General features: G+C 51.7%; 6 protein-coding genes across 6 annotated transcripts; 2 read left to right on the top strand and 4 right to left on the bottom strand.

Moving 5' to 3' along the window:
- Nucleotides 1-54: 54 nt before the first annotated feature.
- COCMIDRAFT_103483 (uncharacterized protein) lies at nucleotides 55-1,700 on the top strand (the record flags this gene model as incomplete). The annotated part of the gene is made up of 2 exons (XM_007692854.1): nucleotides 55-471; nucleotides 534-1,700. The coding sequence occupies 2 exons, from the start codon at nucleotides 55-57 to the stop codon at nucleotides 1,698-1,700; spliced, it is 1,584 nt and encodes a 527-aa protein (XP_007691044.1).
- Nucleotides 1,701-2,233: 533 nt separating this feature from the next.
- On the bottom strand, nucleotides 2,234-7,771 carry COCMIDRAFT_103478 (uncharacterized protein; the record flags this gene model as incomplete). Its single annotated transcript, XM_007692853.1, has 3 exons — nucleotides 2,234-5,521; nucleotides 5,612-6,970; nucleotides 7,049-7,771. 3 exons carry the CDS (start codon nucleotides 7,769-7,771, stop codon nucleotides 2,234-2,236), a joined length of 5,370 nt encoding a protein of 1,789 aa, XP_007691043.1.
- Nucleotides 7,772-8,838: 1,067 nt separating this feature from the next.
- COCMIDRAFT_39498 (uncharacterized protein) lies at nucleotides 8,839-9,096 on the bottom strand (the record flags this gene model as incomplete). The annotated part of the gene is made up of 2 exons (XM_007692844.1): nucleotides 8,839-8,868; nucleotides 8,917-9,096. The coding sequence occupies 2 exons, from the start codon at nucleotides 9,094-9,096 to the stop codon at nucleotides 8,839-8,841; spliced, it is 210 nt and encodes a 69-aa protein (XP_007691034.1).
- A 1,421-nt stretch (nucleotides 9,097-10,517) lies between these two features.
- Nucleotides 10,518-12,002, top strand: COCMIDRAFT_28931 (uncharacterized protein; the record flags this gene model as incomplete). The annotated part of the gene is made up of 2 exons (XM_007692840.1): nucleotides 10,518-10,890; nucleotides 10,945-12,002. The coding sequence occupies 2 exons, from the start codon at nucleotides 10,518-10,520 to the stop codon at nucleotides 12,000-12,002; spliced, it is 1,431 nt and encodes a 476-aa protein (XP_007691030.1).
- Nucleotides 12,003-12,275: 273 nt separating this feature from the next.
- On the bottom strand, nucleotides 12,276-13,523 carry COCMIDRAFT_103504 (uncharacterized protein; the record flags this gene model as incomplete). Its single annotated transcript, XM_007692852.1, has 1 exon — nucleotides 12,276-13,523. One exon carries the CDS (start codon nucleotides 13,521-13,523, stop codon nucleotides 12,276-12,278), a length of 1,248 nt encoding a protein of 415 aa, XP_007691042.1.
- A 732-nt stretch (nucleotides 13,524-14,255) lies between these two features.
- COCMIDRAFT_103512 (uncharacterized protein) lies at nucleotides 14,256-18,915 on the bottom strand (the record flags this gene model as incomplete). Its single annotated transcript, XM_007692851.1, has 4 exons — nucleotides 14,256-14,681; nucleotides 14,734-18,297; nucleotides 18,364-18,386; nucleotides 18,465-18,915. 4 exons carry the CDS (start codon nucleotides 18,913-18,915, stop codon nucleotides 14,256-14,258), a joined length of 4,464 nt encoding a protein of 1,487 aa, XP_007691041.1.
- Nucleotides 18,916-19,241: the final 326 nt, after the last annotated feature.

The following is a 19,241-nucleotide window of genomic DNA, read 5'->3' as shown; positions in this document are numbered from 1 at the left end:
CGACAGCGGGCACCACCCTAAGGCCCTTCCTCTCCCCCATACCCCGCCTTCACCATGGCCTCCTCGCGCGATGCCCCAAACCCCCTCAGGCCATACTACATCCCACCTTCCATTGGCCCGCCTCCAGAGGTTCCGCAGAACCAGACCGTCTCGTCACCACTCCCGCCCGCCTTCAAACCTGCCCCCAGCAACAAATCGAGTCTGGGCAGCCAGGCACGCGACATTCTTTCAGATCTCGACTATGACGCGTACTTTCCAGAGACATCGCCCACAATAGCTGGCCATGCAAAGAAACTGCTGGACCATGCACTGTGGAACTACACAAGTGTGCTGCTTGCCCAGCCGTTCGAGGTAGCGAAGACGATACTGCAGATCCACGAGGCCAAGGGACAGCTTTCTGCGCTCAAGGATGCTGGTGAATGGAGTCATAGGAGAGGGCCAGGGAGCTTTGCCAGTGGAAAGTTTGAGGATGTAGGTACTCTGTCAATGACACCCCCGTCTGACATGTGAATGTGGGCTAAATAACCGTGCAGTTCCCACCCTCAGATGAAGAGTCTGACGAGGACTCTCCGGGATACTTCACCACAACAGCACCGCGCGTAAATCCCACTTCGCCATACTCGCCCAACGACTCGCCATCGAGGTCCCCGCGGAGGCGCCATCGACGACTCGATAGTCGATCCCCCTCGCGGACACCAACTCAACCCCCACCATCGTCGCTAAGGAAACTAGAACTCAAGCGGGCAGACTCTCTTCTCGAAGTGATAGGGCAGTTATGGCAGAAAGAGTCAGCTTGGGGAGTGTGGAAGGGCACAAACTGCACCTTCATCTACAACTTCCTGCTCAAGACGACTGAGGGCTGGTTTAGAAGTCTGATCTCAGCCCTGCTCAATATACCAGACCCTGGGCTCGTTGGGGCAGCAGGAAGCGGCATCGGGGGTCTCGATGTGCTCGACAGTCCAAACCCGTTGACATCCCTCGGTGTCGCTGTAGCAGCAACAGCCATTGCTGCTACCCTCCTCGCACCCCTCGATCTAGTGCGAACACGCCTGATCATCACACCCATCTCCTCCTCCCCGCGCTCCATATACCCATGTCTCTCCCTCCTCCCCTCTCTTTCCGTCTCCCCCGCCCTCCTTCCCGCAACCATAATGCACGCCTGCGTGCCCACCCTCGTCTCTTCATCCACCCCTCTCTTCCTCCGCTCAACACTAGGCATCGACCCTATCCTTACCCCCGCTACCTACTCCTTCAGCACCTTCCTCTCCTCCACCGCCGAACTATTCATCCGTCTTCCCCTCGAGACAGTTCTCCGCCGCGGCCAGGTCGCCGTCCTACAAGAATACGAGGCACAGCGTATTGCACAAGAATATCAGGCTCCACCCAGCCGCTCAAAGAGCCCAGCCTACGGCCTGGACAGGCCGAGTAACGACAACGGATTCGATACTATTGTCGACCCCGGCCAGTATAGGGGCGTTCTGGGTACCTTGTGGTTCATCGTCCGTGAGGAAGGCATCTCAGTCTCGGGTCCCAGCGCGGCTAAAGCAGCAAGCGCAAAAGCAATGGGCTTCTCGCGACCACCCCGTACAAGGAAGGGCCAGGGTGTACATGGCCTATGGAGAGGCTGGAGAGTCGGTGTCTGGGGCTTGGTCGGTATCTGGGGTGCTGCTGCTTTGGGTGGAGGTGGAGGCGAGTTTTAACGCAATAACAAATGCAAATTAGAACTTGCCCGCCCTCTGTTGGAGGTTTTTATGATTTTTTTTCCTGTTTTTTTTCGGTCTTGCGTTGCTGTTATGATCAGCGTATGCGTATGCTAGATACACCAACCACTCTTCGCGGGCGTTGTTGAAAGAAATTCATTCATTCGTACTAGATGCTTCTCTGTCGAGTCGAGACAACAAGAGCTTATCGTGACTGTCTGGTCTGCTACTTATATATGTTAAGTTTACTGTTGATAACGGCAAGCGTACAACAAAGACAATTTTCACAAGACCTGCTCAGATTCCAAAAAAAAACTCCCAAGCAGCTTTTCCATACACTCTTTTTATTCATCATCATCTATGTCATATATCTTATTTTCTCTCTTCATAATCATCATCTACGTACAGTCTTGGTTTCGCAAAAATCCATAACAAGATGCTCCAACTTTTCCCCCTCTTTCCTCTTTCCTCTTTCCTCTTTCCTCCTTCTGTCTCCCTCCCTCCACCCACCATCACCACAACTTCCAGCCCAACTAAGCCCACATAGCCCTAAACTTCATATCAAATTCCTCCTTGAGCGCCTTAAACGCCTTGAGCACATTCAGCAGTCCCTCCCCTTCCTCCCACGCCGGCGGCTCCTTGTCCTCATCCTCTTCAGCATCCCAACTCTCTTCGACTTCCGATTCCTCCTCTTCACTTCCCATTTCATCCTCCCAGCTCTCTTCGACTTTCTTCTTCGCCTTCTTTTTCGGCTGGATCGTGACTTCCTGCTTGAACGCGCCCTTGTTTGAGGAGCCAGCAGTGGTGGCGCTGGCTTCCGTGGCCGTATCACTGGGTAGCATTTTGTCCTCACGGTTCTCCTCTTCGTCGTCGCCGCCGCCACGGACGTCGATGAAGTCGAGGTCGGATTCGGTGGCGAGACCCAGGAAGCTCGAGAGACTGGTGGTGATTGTGGCGAGCGTCATGCTGAGGTCGTTGAGGACGAACCAGACGTCGCCGCGCCGGATCTTGTTGGCTTTGATCAGGGCTTCGACGTCGCCGTGTTGAAAGAAGTCGTAGAGGTAGGCGTTTAGGGGAAGTTCCGAGTCTTCGGGGTAGAGACCGACGTGGGGTACGACGGCTTCTTCAAGGAAGACACCGGAACGGCTGGTGGAGCAGAGGTCGTGGAGAGACTCGAACTTGTCGTCATGACCAGATAGAGCGACGAATGTTGAGCGAGCCTTGATATTTTGGGGCTGGGTCGCACCAGAGCTTGGAGTCTTGCTGCCGACGGTGACTTCGGTGAGGGGCAGAGTGTTGTCTGGCTGTTGGACATGCTGTTCGACGAACGTACGCACATAGGCTGTGAATATATCGAGTGTAGTCTTGTTGTGACGGCGCAAAACGCTGGTGGCTGTCTCTGGCATTGCTGGTAGGAACACAATTGATGGGCTCTTCTTGACCACTTCCTGGACGTACTCTTCATCTGCCTGTCGACAGTACCTTCGGCCAAACAAGTGCGACATCGTCAGCATGAGCTCACGTAGAACATGCTCCCTGTTTGTGTCGATTTTGGCGCACAACTCATGAAAGTATCCGTCTTTTAATAGCGCATGGAATGCAAACGATGAGTTCTCTGTAAAGTAGAGATGTGAGACAGCGCCAGCAAAATTGAGGGGGGTACCCTGCGCATCAAGAAGATACTGCCTGCGGAGATACTCGATAGAAAATCGCAAGTGGTGAAGCACTGTCATCTTCGCATCCTCTCCACCCAGATACAGTCGTGGTTGTGACAACAGGGAATTAACACAGCGGACGGCAAAAGGCGCGTTTCCTGATGAGTGCAGCAAGGTGAACAACCGCAAAACCAAAGTAGTGGTTATAGGGAAGTGGCCATTGAGGTCAGGCAGTCGGGAGCTGATGAGCTTGTGAATCTTGCTGAGTGACACGCCATGGAAGACGACGTTTCCGAGCATGTCGAAACCACGACGACCGGCACGACCAGCTGCCTGACGGAAGTTGAGAGCTGTTAGGAAGACGGAGTCTCCTGAGAAGACCACAGTCTTACATGGCATATTAATACCCAGGGCCAAAGTACCAGTGGCGATGACCACGCGCAGATAGCCCTTGCGGAAAAGCATTTCGACACAGTACCGGTACTTTCGGTTCATACCAGCGTGGTGGACTCCAATTCCACGCATGAGGCCATCAATCAGCCATTCCTCTACACCACGGTAACGCAGCTCCTTTGCGTGTACAGCAAACTCCTCCTGGGACAACTTCTTATGATCGGCAAAGTGAAATCCATCCAGAGGTTTGTTCGGATCAAACGAGGCAAAAGCGCTAACTTCAACATTAGCCGCCTCCTTCATTTGATCTTGCTTGGTCATGCCCTTGGAGGCATCTCCACGGAGACCCTGCTTCTCTCGTCTCTGCACCTCTTTCTTCCAGTCCTCCCATTGTTGCAGCTTGATTTTCCACTTGGGACTTGTTTCTTTCCAGGCAACTTCGGCATCTACAAGTTGCTTCATGAGTGTTCGGCACATCTTCTCGCAAATCGCACGGTCGTAGTTGAAGATGATACCTGGGAGCGCATCTTGTTGCTGCAGATCGGCTAGCAGTGGTAGTATGCTGGAAATATCATGGTTGATCTCCATTCCTAGCTCGTCCACCTCTCCGCCGTTTTCGGCACTGTCTTCCTTGACTTCATCGGTGGGCGATGCTTCCTGAATACGGTCGATGGAACTGCTGAGGTCACTGCGCACCTTCTCAAAAGGCGATGCCTCATCCGCCATCCAAGCGGTGAGAATTTTCTTGAGGCCATCTTGCCATTTGATAATATCTGCCTTCTTGATAATGGTAGGGAGAATCTTAGAGGGGTCGAGTGACTTGTCGACAGGGTACTCATCAGTTTGATGTTTGCACATAGTCTGCCAGAGAGTGAGACAGTCCCGAGCTTCGAGAGACAGATCGCTGGGAAGACCTCGACTTCTGTTTATCAAGCTGGCAACTGGATGCAGGAATGCAAAATCTGCGTGCTCGTCGAGACCGAGCTGAGCAAATGACCGGTTAGCCGGCAGAGGCAAATAGCTCGTTGGGTCACGTTTCGGAGGCGGCGTATAGACAAACTTGCGAAGATCAGAGTATCTGTGCGGATGTTGAACCATCACCAGCTCATTACCAGCAGCTTTTTGACTAGCTGAGAGCCAGTCGTTGAAAGATTCTGCATTACCAATTGTCGCAGAGAGAGCGATGATAGGGCAAGGAGCCATGAGCAGCAATTGCTCCCAAACTAATCCATCTTCGGCTTGCCCAATACAGTGAACTTCATCGAAGATGATCCATTTGACTCTTTCAGACCAGCCCTTGGCATTGCTGGGCGCCAACAACATAATTTGCAAGATATGGGGTACTGTTACCAGGATCTGGCATCCAGTTGGGTTGTTGATACGGTAATCTCGTGTGTGAATACCCCATACAGATTGACTGTACTTGTAATTCTTCGAAAATCGAGCTTGGATTTCGGCGGCGATCTGGTTGACAAGTGCTTTTGTTGGTGCAACATAGACCAGGACATCCTCATTGTTGGCTTCCAAGACTTGCTTCATCGCGTAAAACGATATGAAGGTTTTACCGGCTGAAGTTGGCGCAATGACGAGCAAGCTTCGACGAGCATCAATCTCATCCAGCACCCGTCGTTGCCACGCGTCTGGCTCGAATGGTACACGAGAGTCTGGAGCAGAGTCGATCGTCCTATCAAAGTAAGGACCACAGTGAAGAAGCTGGAACTCTTCTGGGGACAGCGTCAAAGCAAGATCGGACACCAAAGTGTCTTCCAGTGCCTGTAAAAGTCAGCATCAGCAATTCGAAATAAGCAAAACACTCTGGATCATGCAAGCCTATACAAGCAGCGCAAGCATCGATCAACTTACAAATTTAAAGGGCAGCTTCCGATCGCCTTGAGCCGACGGCACCTGAAGCTTCGGCAGCTTCAATCGCTCGATAGTAGCTTTGAGGCATATCGCAATGGTCTTGGTAACAGTCTCATGGTTACAGAGAGTCCGTGCAGTATCGAACAAGAGTGCTGCAACATACAGACCCTTGTCTTTCACGTTGTCACGGCAGTAACGTACCCACATCTCTAGGAGAACGTTTAGCATGTAGATGCGCACATCTGCACCAATAACCTGACGCTGAGCCTCGCTGCGGTCTGCCAAATATTGCCTGGCTTTGTTGTACCGAGACGCCAGGTCAACCTGCTTTTCGAATCCTGCGCAAGAAACTGTCCAGGCCTGATACCATTGCTTGGCATTCTCTTCATCTTTGCGCTTAGAGCTTGCTGCAATACTGTCCAGCATGGCTTGTTTTGAGGCATTGATGTTCTTAGTGCTTTGTCTCTGCACTTGTTTCGGTCTTTTGTTTTCGGTGTTCGATGGAGCAGGCTTTGCCTTGTCTCCGAGGGTAATCGTCTCTGGGTCTAGAACTTTACCAACAGCATTCGTCAGACTGGCAGCGTACGAAGTCATCTCAGCCATGAAAAACTGGTTCCGGCGAAGTGCTTTCTTCGCAATCTTTGGATCTTTTTCTACGACCACTTTCGCCTTTTGGTTCAAAGACTTTTGGCTGTGCCAATGTGTGACTTCACGAAAGATGGTAGCCGATGTCGGGTCTGATTTTCCACTCGACCGAGCTACTTCAAGATGGATTGGGGCTAGATGAGGGTCGAAGACATCGTTCGAGAAGGGAAGAACCTTGTATTTGAAGCTTTCGTCGTCACTGCTGGTCTCGGGTGAGCTTTCTGCAGCAGAGGACGTGTTTGGTTGCAGTGGGATATCAAGATTGTTAAGAGCTTTTGTGGCTTTCAGAAGGACCTCAAAATGCTCATTGGGCTTTGGCGAAGCCTTGCAGGCATAAGAAGCGAGCAATCGTCCGTCAATAAGGTCAGCCAAGTCACAATCGGGATGACCAACGAAAGCTTCTGCCCATGCCGGACTATTGATGAACCTGCGCGCTTCATGACAAAACTCTAGAATGAAGTGGTTGATCTCTTCAGGAATTTCTTGATGTTTCAGTACGCGCTCAGACAAAGCTAGTTCTGAAAGGGCTGCTGCTTGTTGTAGTAGAATAGATGACAGATTCGCGTTTGAAGCTGAAAGCTTCGAAGCGACAAGTACTGTCAAATACTCACGCTCAGTCAGAAGCTGATCACAGGATTCCCTGATTGTCTGTAGGAAACCACGCATGTGGGAAAGATCGACAATATCGGTGACATTCCTCTCAGGATGATGATTCTATAATTTGTGTTAGCACTTTATTACTGAGTAACGTAGAACGCGCCATAATGGTACTCATGCTTAGTGGATACTTACTGCTGATGAGACGTCTAGGGTCAGGGAACGTGCGTGCTCCAAGACTGTTGTGACCACCTTTGTGTCCTGCCACTCAAGTCCATTCACGAGCGCCGCGCTGTAGCCGCGCTGCATCATACTGTAGATGAAAGAGCGAAATGATGATTTGTAGCTTTGATGACGGTCCTTTACACTTGGGTCCTCGTCCTTAAGAGAGCCGAGGTCCTTGTGTAGTAACATCCTCTTGCGGATGTCTGTGAATGAAGCTCCATCGTGACAAAGCACAAAGTAGATATCGGTAGCACGTAGGTATTCTGCAAACTCATCTGAAGAAGCTGAAGGGAAAGTGTGCACTTCAGTCTCTGGGACGGCGTCTGGCAGATTGACCTTGAGATGACGAATGATGGCTGCTCGTGCAAGCAGATACTTCTCGCTAATGGCGGGAGAGGCATCTTGAGGCACACAGAATTCCTGGTGCTCGTCAAAGAAAGCAATGTGAAAGTTGCAGCTGCGGGACAGGAGGCCCTGCAGATATTTCTCGACAGTGTACGAGGCGTGTAGTAATTGGTAGCCTGGGTCGAAGTCGAGATGTGGGTCGCTAAAACACTGGAGTAGGAGTGATTCACCGTGTACGAGAAATCTCTCGCTCCCTGCGAAGTCGCCTACCAGGTCGACCCGGCGACTGTAGAGATTGGAGTACCATTGGAGAATCTGTCCCGTGGTATCCTGCTCATTGGCGGCCATGATGATTCCGCACGTGATTGGAGGATTCCGGTGCGGTTCGGAGGTAAAAGGCCAATAATGAAGGTAAGATGAGGAAAGAGTGTTCTTTTAAAGGAGCTACCAAGTGGCAGATGCCGTGGGGTAACCGCTGGTGGCGGATAGTGGGGACTTGTCGATCCCGTGCCAAGACCTAGATATCTCTCGCAGCAAAACCCGGAAGACGACGTGGTTTTTGTGTATTTTCAGTAGGAACCTGGTTGTGCAAGGCAATCAAGAAGAGATAAAATGCTTGTCTTATGAGGATTGCACGTATATTTGATCGGGTGTACAGTGAACTGGGGTGGAGCCGCACTGTCTGGGTTTTCGAATTTGGAAAAGCCGAAAAGACCACGCGACTAGTGCGCGCTAATCAGTAAGCGAGGTGGAGTGTAGCACCAGGGGATAATACTTGGACATGGCAATCAGGCTTAGTCGTCTTACTGTGTAATGTTCTGACCGGAATATTATCAGATGCCCGCGCTCGCGAAGTGGAGCCTGTAGTTTTGCTAGGCTAGCTCATCCGCGGCTGCCACTAACCGGGGTTTGTTAGGCCATTGGCCTTTGTATCCATTCCCGCAGAGCAGGGAGATAAGTGGCTAGATATACCAGAACACAAGGAATGCAATGGAAGCAACGTTTGTATTTGGGGAGAGAAAGGCTCCGCTCGGTAGTACGTTACGAAATCGAACAGACATGTCCGCGTACTTGAGCTGTGCAAGAATACAGCCAGCTACTCATTTGACCGAACGCCTTAACACCCAAATCACACCCTAGATAAGCGAAACAAAGAAAGGCCCAAGGCTGCCAAAACCCATATCTGAATCAGCCTACACTACTCATGTTGCTGACACAGGATACTTAACAGAATCCAGCGTGGCAGTGAAGGTTCGAAGCACGGAATATGACTAGCCGACCCAAAGGTAGTGCAGATTATTGTCGATGGAAAATGCTGATGTGAGAATTCGCAGTTGACTTTTGGAGAAACGTCAAACAGAGTCAAATTGGATAAAGAGTGGCTGCTTACTGACCTGGCGCTACTGAGCCAGAACTTAGATGTCAAGTGGGGCCAGTGTGTCAATCTTGGTAGAGCATTAGCTAGATACAATGTTTCTAACAATAGCACTTACAGAAACAAGGCGACTCCAGTGAGCTGGGCTAGGCGGAGGTTGAGGGGGAGGAGATGGAGGGTCGTCTCTCGACCGGTCTTGCGGTGGCATAGTGACTGCCAAACTCGATTCGTGATGGGAAGAGCGTGTGTTGATGGGATCAGATGTACTGCCCGTCAACGATTGATTGAACATGGCCATGGTGAAAGGAATGGAATTGACAGCGAAGTAGATAGATGCGGTGTTTGAGGTTCAGGACAGACGGCTTGATATTATGGTTCGATAAAGGTTGGGATGAATAGAAGGGAAAGTGTGTTGTGCGGGACAAAACGCTAAAGTAGTCTCGAGGTTAAATAGTCTGAGGCGCGGTTTTGTTACGCTTCCAATCCAAACCCTCTAGGCACTGCTTAGTGGCTTACACAGGAGTCTGTCGAGCTGGCGTATCCAAACAGCCACGGAAAAGGCAACCAGAGAGTCACAGCGGGCCGAGCGGGATACACGGGTGGCGTCAGGCAGCACCAAGTCCGAAGCAGCGGGTGAAGCTGAAGCTGAGGCAGTTTGATAGAACAAGGGCACGAAGAGCAAATCAAGATGTTGGCCTGTTGCAGATGCCTGGGTTACGGGCCAGATACTGAACCTAAGGAAGGGAGGGAAACAACGTGGCGGCGAGCTACAGTTGAGCAATTGTGGCACAACGGTAAGCAGGGATGGGCACTGCTCCTTGACTACGAGGCGGCGGGGAAGACGAACCGCAGCCGTGACAGCCAGTCGATGGCACTGCTGGGTAAGCTTTGCTTTCCCTCCCCGGAAGCATTTGCAAATGGCGGTCTACACAAGACCAGGACCTCGTCGATACGCGAGATGTTCTCTTTGGATCGGACTATCAGCGGGAAAAGCGGCCCTCCAGAAGGACGGCAATATGGACCGCCATCGGCACACATTTCTGGCGCCGCTGGTACAGGAGTCGGCAGAGGCTAACACGTGGTGAAGCGGCAATGTTTGTCTATTTCTCAAGTGAAGCAAACAGCTTGCCAATCCGAGGGCGGTGTTGCTCTACACACGCCTACACACTTGTTGACGTGGATGCGTGCATACGCAGCGACTACATCTATCGGTGTGAATGTGAACGGGGGTATGTGTGAAGGTGTGCGTGTAAGTTCGACGATTGTGGGGTGGGCGGGCGAGTGTGTAGTGGTGGTGGTGAGGGAGACGATGGCCGGCGTAACGACGAAGTGGCGCGCCAAGACTGACGCGAGGACCGTCACCCATCGCGACTTCCCTCTGCACGCGCAGACCCGCCTTGCAGCCAATCGAAGCCCTGGGCGGGTCAATTTACCTCTCTCCGCAGTAGCGACAGTAGCAACACCACTGCGACTACGACCGTCATCACCGCGCCGTCGTATATGAAACACGGGGATACACAGCTTCCAATCTCCGCGGCGACATCTTCCCACTGCCTGCGCATGCGCGCGTCCGGCATGTGCTTCACTGGGTCGTAGGGCTAACAATCACACATTCCGCCGCTGCGTCACCCGCCCGGTGATACCCTCTCCGCCCTCCCATCGGCCCCCTCCTTGCGTTCCGCTTGATTCCCTCCGCGCTTCGCACGACACTCTGCCATCATGTCCTCAGTCTGGAACCCCGACAATGTACGAGACGTGGCCGAATCAGTAGGCATTGCCTCACTCGCCGACAACGTCGTCGAAGAGCTAGCCCGTGACGTCGACTTTCGTCTGGCCCAGGTCCTGGAAGAAGCGCTCAAGTTCATGCGACACGGGAAGCGGACAACACTGAGCACACAGGACATATCCAATGCCCTCAAGGTGCTCAATGTGGAGCCTCTCTACGGCTACGAATCTACCCGGCCGCTGCGCTTCGGCGAGGCTTCACTGGGGCCTGGCCAGCCCTTGTACTATGTCGAGGATGAGGAGGTCGATTTCGAAAAGCTCATCAACGCTCCCCTGCCCAAGGTGCCACGGGAAATCACCTTCACAGGTAAGCTACACGCCCCGTCACTTGCCCTGCCCCCCATTTTCTAACTATGCCCAGCCCACTGGCTCGCCGTAGAGGGAGTCCAGCCATCCATACCCCAGAACCCTAACACCAACACTGCCGACTTGTTACCCAAGGGCCCCAACGCAAACCCACATCTGGCTGCTGCCAACGGGCTCGACAACGTCAACGTCAAGCCCCTCGTCAAGCATGTGCTGTCTAAGGAATCTCAAGAGCTGTTCAACAAGCTGTCGGGCGCTCTTGTCGACGAGACAAACATTGAGTGGCAGAATGCAGCCCTGGCCGCAATTTCGACAGAGCCCGGTATTCATCAGCTGACAACATATCTCTTGAGCTTCATAGCCGAAAAGGTTACACACAATATGAAGAACTTGTTCATACTCAGCCAAATGATGCGCGCTTCCGAGGCCTTGTTAAACAACCAGGCCATTTACCTCGACCCATACATTGCCTACATGGTTCCACCTATCCTGACTTGCTGTATTGGTGGAAAGCTAGGACCAGCAAATCAACCCGCGCCCTCCAATGCCTCTTCCGAGACTCTGGGCGGGGCGGTACCCGACTACAGCCGCGCTGCTTCTGATGCATTTTACCTGCGAACACTTGCAGCACACCTTCTCCGGAATATTTGCAGAAAGTACTCGTCATCAAACCAGGGATTGAAATCCCGAATCGCCCGCACATGTCTGAAGCAATTCATGGACCCTGACAAAACAGTGGGCGCGCATTTTGGCGCTCTGCAAGCTCTGCTCCTCGTCCTTGGTCCTTCTGATGCTCTCCGAGGATTGATTCTACCCAACATAAAAATGTACAGTGAGGATTTTCTTGCCAAGAAGCTGGCCGATGAGAGCACGCGCCATGACGCAGAGATACTGCTCGAAGTACTCGTCGGTTCCTTCCCTGCTCTCGTTCCCAAGGCAGTCAGAGAACGGGCCGAAAAAGCAAAGAGAGAGGGAACATACACAGCACCTAATCTTGAGGATGTGCGAGAAAAACTGGTAGACAAAGTTGGTGATCTGGTGGCCGGGCGTATCATTAGCAAGAAGATGGACCTGGAAGCGCATGAGCTGCTGAGCAAGGATTTTGACATTTGAATCTCATTAATCTTCTTCTCGTCTTGAATGGTGAGAGCATTGTTGGCGTTTTCATATCTTGTTTCTTTCAATGGGAAGACGTAAAAAGGGCGTTTAAACAACGTCTTATATGATACCATTTTTCTCCTCCCAAGACGCAGTAATATTTTTATCGCTGTCTCACATACGTAGCTTGGCACAGGAATAAACAACTCGGTTAATTCCTCATCGTCATCTTTGCTCAGTTCGATGTGCTCGACACTCCACCATTTCCACCTTCTATCTTTCGTCCTACTATCGCTCATCATCCGTCCACCTCGCCACTGCAGCAACCGCATCATCCACAACCCCATCCACCATACCCACCCCCTCATCCAGCATCTCGATTCCTCTTCTCACAACCGCCGCAAAACCGCTCCGCCGATCACCCTTTTTCAGTGCGGTTGCCTCCACATCATTCACTTGCCCACAAGGCAAATCCCTCATCTCCACCTCTATCTCACCCCTAGCATCCTCCACCTCCCCAAAAAACACCGCCCGCGCCCTTTCCCACTCCTCGTCCGTCCTCCCCCCACTTCCACTTCCACTTCCCTCCCCCTCCCCCGGTGGATCCAAAAACGGATTCCACAGCGACCCCACCGCTCCATCCTTCCGCCCGCGAAACCGCGATGTACCCGGTCTTTGCACCCCTGAACTCAACGCTGCACTTGTATCCTCATCTTCATTCATGTTTGCGTGGTCGGCGAAGGGATTCGCTACGTCTCCCATCTCTCTCATATCTTTCATGCCTTCGTCTGCTTCTCCTAGGCTCCGCTGCGTGTGGTTGCTTCTGTTACGTTGTACTTTGCTGCTGGGCTTCACTTCTTTGTCGCTCCACTGCCTTCCTTGGTCGCTCTGCCATGTTTCTTTGTGGTGAAGCTGCGCTTCTTGGTCGCCGTCGCCGTCGCGACGCTGCGGCAAACAAACCACACACCACACCACCACCACCCACGCCAGCCCCAGCACCGCAGCACACAGCGTGCCCAAAAACAGCAGTTTTAGGCCTATAGGCAGGGTGGTGGAGAGGGAGAGGGGTGGTGCGTCTGCCATCGCTTTGTCTCTGTAAAGAGTGTGATTGGTGGTGCAAGGGAGGGTTGTGTATGGGACGATTGGGAAGGGGTGGAGGAAGTTTGGGGGGGAGGGGCGGGGGTAGGAAGATTGTTTTGTTGTTGTCTTTGTTGTGGTTGGGGATTTGGTTGCGTGGAGTGTTTGGAGGATATCGCGGGTTGTGGGGGTTGATAGGGAGAGTGAATGTGAGATGTGAGTGCTGGGGTGAGCGCGGCGGAAGCCGGGGACTATGCCTTGGATTTGGGGTATGGGGAAGTGATTTGGTTCCGTAGTGTGTGCTGTGCGGGAGTGGCTTGGGCGAGGAAGTGTGGTGGGTTCGCGGAGATGTTCAGTGTTTGTTTGCGTTGGATAGATAGTAGTGTAAGAAGATGGAAAATGCGGTATTGCGTTTTGGTTGCTGGGATGTGCTAGCATATCTGGGGGCATGGGTGACATGATTGCTTCTCCTAGTCTAGCGATATCGTAAACATGTATGGTGCAAAGCGAAAGAATGCTTTCAAAGGCGTTGTGTGGATCTGTGTCGTTTTGATAACGACAGTTGATAACAGTAGTATAGTGCTCTGCATAAGTATCGCAAAGAAGCCAGGGAGATAAAAAGAACGAGTTCTTTGTTCACACCAGGAGCCATGTCACTGTATTGGAAGGTCGTGCTCGTTCTAGAAGCAGCGTGCGTGGAAGCAAACGTTCAAGGCAAACGAGCAACTTAGACTGTTCAATAACGCTGTCCAGCCCTGATTCATTAGCCCACAAGAGTTTTATTCACTTCAATTCAGATATAGTCAAACATTGGACAACGCAATTATATCTCAAAAACTATTATAGGTATAGGTATGTGAACTAAGTGCAGCAAACAATCGCGCTGACTGGCGAAAAATAAACAAACTCCACCCAATGAGGAGATATGTTGTCCCAAATGTGACCTCCTATACTATGCAACGACAGTACTTTTTGTCAGCTAAATAATCCTTCAATACAAAAATACAAAAAAACGACGATATGTCAAGATCCAGAGACGACATGGCTGTAGCTATAGGTGCAACCCCATATGATGCACCATGGCTAGCACGGCAAATCCTCACATTCAAGTCGTGTCAACCTCCCACGTTCACTGACGTATCCTGAAACTCGTAAAATCCCATACACATTATGCCCTTCAGCGCATTGCATTTATCGTCGGTTGAAGTTGAGGTACTTGGCCGCAATGAAGAGAATGGCCAGGTTACTGACAATGAAGGCGACAAAGATACCAAGGTCCCTCCATCGGTTGCTGAAATCGTATCCAAGAGGAGTGTAGAATTCATCGCCAACCTTGTAAGCGCAGTACTCGCACACATTGGTCAGGTTGTCGCGAATGTATCCCGGTCCACCGCTGGAGAAGAAATCACTCATGTATGACCCGCAGTCCTGACCTTGGGGAGATCGGAACCTGTTGAATTCGGCGGAGGTACATTGGACACTTTGGCCGTGAAGTTCCGTGACGACCATACCACCAATCAAGCGTGTAAATGGGTTGAGCTCGTAAAGCCAGACACGCCAGAACTTGGGGATGGAGGGCTTAGGGATCGTGACACCGCAGAAGAGCGCGAAGATGATCTAAAGTTGAAGTCAGTCAAAAGTTCATAGCATTGATATGAAGCAAACTCACAATGATGAAGGGGTTGCAGTAGGAAGCGATGAAGGGAGAAGGTGTCAGGGCAGCGACCGCCTGGCCCAACGTGACGGAGAAGATTTCAGTAATCAGGACGATAAAGAATTGATATCCTGCACGCGAAGAGCTCGAGTTGAGTCCAGGGATGTAGTATAGCGGGAGGAAGAATGTGACGGCACACAGGATACTGTACGGCATCTCGGCAATGACCATGGAGAGTGCGAATGGGAACGTCTTGTAAGCCTTGGACATTTGCTCACGGAAGGAGATGGTACGCTGAATAGCATACTTGGGCTCAACCTGAGCAAGAATAAGAGCTGGAAGAACGGTAACCTGGAAAATGATAAAGACACGGTACTGCAGAGATGATCGAGAGTTGTCGAGGTTGAGGTACATGAGACCTGTGAGCAGAGCAATGATGACGTGGTTGAACATACGGGTGAAGCCGTAGTTGGGAGTACGCCAGAAGGCGAGGTTCTGGCGTCTGACAACTTGCTTGATCTGGTATGACAATGGCGTGGCAAACTCCTTCTGTTCAACTGGCTCAGCGCTACCGACAGCAGCAATGCGTTCCTCTTTGAGTTGGGAAATGTGTCGCTTGACCTCGGCAAATTCTTCAGAGTCAGTCCAAACGTCCGCCCAGTCACGATCACCAATACGGGGAGCAGAACCAGCGCCAACAGCGTCTAGCATCCATTCCGCTGGGTTGGCATCAGAAGGGCAGTTGGCACCGTGGCGACGGAAGTAGTCGAGGAGAACATGCGCATCTTTACCAATGTCGCCAAAGTAGACGCATGTGCCACCACGCTGGAGGAGCAGGAGGCGGTCAAAGTTCTCGAAAAGAGCCGAGTTCGGTTGGTGAATGGTGCACAGAATAGCTTGACCGGCAGCAGCCAGTTTACGGAGGAAACGGACAATGTTGAAGGCACTCTGAGAGTCGAGACCAGAAGTAGGCTCGTCCAAGAAGAGAAGTAGCTCAGGCTTGGCGGCAAGCTCAACACCAATGGTGACACGCTTGCGCTGTTCAACTGCCAAACCACTTTCAGGCTCTCCGATGATAGCATCAGCGATATCTTCCATCTCCAACAAAGCGATAACCTCCTCGACGTATGCGTACTTCTCGGCCTGGGGCGTCTCGAACGGCTGGCGCAAATCGGCAGAGAAGCGGAGCGCTTCACGTACGGTGGTAGTGGGTTCGTGAACATCGAGCTGTTCGGCGTAGGCAGTTCCACGTTGGAAGGCGATACCAGGCGGTTTACCATCAACAAGCTTGTCACCAGTGATGACACCAATGTTCTTGCGGTTGGCAAGCACATCGAGGAGTGTCGTCTTACCAGCACCTGAAGCACCCATAAGAGCTGTCAATTGGCCAGGCTTGACGTATCCGTAAATGTTCTTTAGCAGACGTAGCTCTCCACCAGGAACGGGGACATCGTAGCAAAGGTCTTCCCATGTGAGGACTGCCTTGGATGCGACTTTCAGATCCGAGCCCTCATCACTGTTGGCCTCTCCGCGATTGCGCCTGTTACGTTTCTCCTGTAGTTGAGCATTGAGCTCCTTGAGTTCCTTGTTTTCCTTGACGAAAAAGGTCACTGTACGGCCACCTGCGCCCCACTTGACAAACTCTCCGAGGAAGGCGTTTGCAAGGAGGAAGGCAACAATGAGCGCAACCATGATACCAAAGTTCATCCAGAGATCAGATGGATCCCATGAGAAGGAGGCCTTAATGTAATCAGTACCAGAAACAAGTGCATTTCCAGCCTTGCTGCCAGGCAGAGTGCAAACTTGAGAGTTGAGGTCGTTGTAGCCAGATCCATAGGGAATAAGCGAAGCTCCCGCGCAAGTGAGATCCAATCGCTTGAACTCATTCATCATCAATGCCGCAAAACCGAGACCCAGGGCGTTGATATAGAAGATCCAGCGAAGCCATTTCTGCTCGGATTCCCATTGAATAAGGTAACCAGATGTCAAGACGAACAGCGTGATGATGGTAGCGGCTAGACGAATGGCGACATCGAAATCAGGGCAGAGACAGCCGACGGTTCGGAAAAACAAGGTCATAGCCAGATATCCAGTGATGATCATGAGGATGAAGATGAAGAAAGCTCCAGCATCTCTCACCAGGTTCGTCATGAAGTAGACGATGATGGAAAAGACGATGATCTGCACCGATGCGAAGAGAAGATCAACACCGATTTGAGCTATCCAAAGAGCCGACGGGCGATGGAAGGTAAAGGCACGATGCTTGTTGACAATCGGCCGACCCATCATGGTAGATGCTAATTCCGAGAATGCCTGGAAGGCGTTGAAGAGCAGAGCGATGAACAAAACACCTCCACGTGTGAAGGCGCCAGCAGAGGTTTTTGGAAGATCCAGCCAGACAGTACCGATGATAATGGCGATTGCCATGGATGTTATCCAAGAGACGACCAAGCTAAACTTGTCCTGCCACTTGAGCAGGAACTGACGTTGAGCCAGAGCCCAGACTTGAAGATAGAAGGGAATAGAGTAAACCGACTTTTGAGGAGCGTGCCTCTTGCTTTCCTTGACAGCCATTTGGAACTCGTCGTAGACGTGCTTCTCTTCGACCATTTGAGCTTTGTAGGCAGTCATCTCGTTGTCGAGTCTGGCTGCGATCTCGGACTTTTTGAAAGCCTCGGCGAGAGCGTCAGGGGTCGATGGAACGTCTTTCTCGCTCATGCCAGGCTTGAATTCACGCTCGAATTCGTCGGTACAACCGGTAAGGTAATCGGGGGTGGTCTGACGGGGTTTCTCCAAGAATCCTAGGCCTTCAAAGTAAGCACGGGCTTCCTTTGTAGGTCCAAAGTAAACCTGTCGTCCGCTGTCAATAACCAGGACCTTGTCAAAGACCTTGTAGATGTTTTCTGAGGCTTGGTACAAGGACACAAATGTCGTCGTCTGGTAGATGTTGGTCAGGACCCTCAGCGAACGTGCGTAGTCAACGGCGGTGGAAGCATCCAGTCCTCTTGTGCTGTTGTCCCAGCTCATCAAGGAGGCTCCCGTAATCATGGTCTCGGCAATGGAAACTCGTTTCCTCTCTCCACCACTGACACCACGGACGAAGGGGTTACCGACGATGGTGTTTCGGGTGTGCTCGATGTTGAACATCTTCAGCATCATAGTGATGACCTTTTCCTTGAACTCTTTTCGTGAAAGACCCGCGGGTCGCTTTCCAGGAACTTTGGTCTCCAGGGCAAAGTCGAGGGTCTGGCCAACGGTAAGGGTAGGGTGATGGTTCTCATCTTCTTCGCAGTACACAGCCTCGCCTCGATACCTCTTCTCGAAGAAGTCTGCGTCAAAGGGGCCATACTGAACGTTTCCATCAATCTTTGTGTATCCATATCGCTGGTTGCTGATAACTTTGAGGAAGGTAGTGCAACCACTGCCTGGCTTTCCAAGGACCAGAACCATTTCACCTGGCTTTGTAACACCCTTGAAATCCTTCAAGATGTCGAACTCCTTGCCCTTCTTTCCAAGCCCAAGGATGCTGGCAGCGGTCTCGAAGACATTGAAAAAAGATACGAACGAGTCGGGGAATGTCTACGCAGGGTGTTAGTCATCACATGCATCTAATCTGGAAAGCCAAGCCTGATGCTGACGGCGTACCTTGACATAGTTCTTGACACCACCTGTGCAGCTGTTAGCGTGGATCCCATGTATAATTTGTATTTTAAGTATGATTTTGATGCAAGGGATTCTGTACATACCAATACCACTGACGGTGAGACCATCCCATATTACACCAATGCGCTTAGATTTGATTCCAGATGCATCTTCTTCGTCACGCTTACCGCGCAGTGTTGCCTCGAGATCAAAAGGCTCATCCGAGGATTCTGAGCCAACCTTCTCAACATCTGCGACTTGATCTTTGCGGCTATGCTTGCTCTGGACTCGACTCATGCGGCGTGAGATGTTGCTGGTGCGTGAGAGCTCTTTGGACAACTGGGCAAAATCCGCTTCAGCACGGTGAACATCGACACCATATTGGGTATGACTGTTGTCCTTTTCGTCTGGCTTTGGGGAGTTGCGCGCGGTGGTGTCGTTGACGGACGGGGTGTTTATGCTCGCGTCATCGTGGTGGTTAGTGTGGATAGCCTCGAACGTGGGGCCCTCGGTATGCTCGTGTGGGTGAGCAGCACGCGCACCAGGGTTGTCCATGATGGCGGGCGGAACAGGGCGTGCCCTGGGGACAATTGAAGGGTCGTGAACGAGGGATCAGGGGATGTGAAGTCGTCGCAACTATAGACGTAAAAAGGCGGTCGTCTCGAGGGAAATGGGTGGTGGGATGTTGGACAGAGAAAAAAAAGAGAGGAGTTTGCCACATAAAACAGAGGCAGCAACAAGTCGAGTCAAGGGATCACAACAACTAGTTAATATAATAAGTACCAATAAGCAAAGGTTGCCCGAAGGCTGGTCGGTGACCGGAGATAAGGGCCAAGTGGGTCAATAACTACCGGAGAGGTCAAAGAGTCGAGGGCTAAGTA

Source organism: Bipolaris oryzae (assembly GCF_000523455.1).
Source record: "Bipolaris oryzae ATCC 44560 unplaced genomic scaffold scaffold_143, whole genome shotgun sequence".
In the NCBI taxonomy this organism is placed as follows: domain Eukaryota; kingdom Fungi; phylum Ascomycota; class Dothideomycetes; order Pleosporales; family Pleosporaceae; genus Bipolaris; species Bipolaris oryzae.
This window is presented reverse-complemented; position numbering and strand designations above follow the sequence as displayed.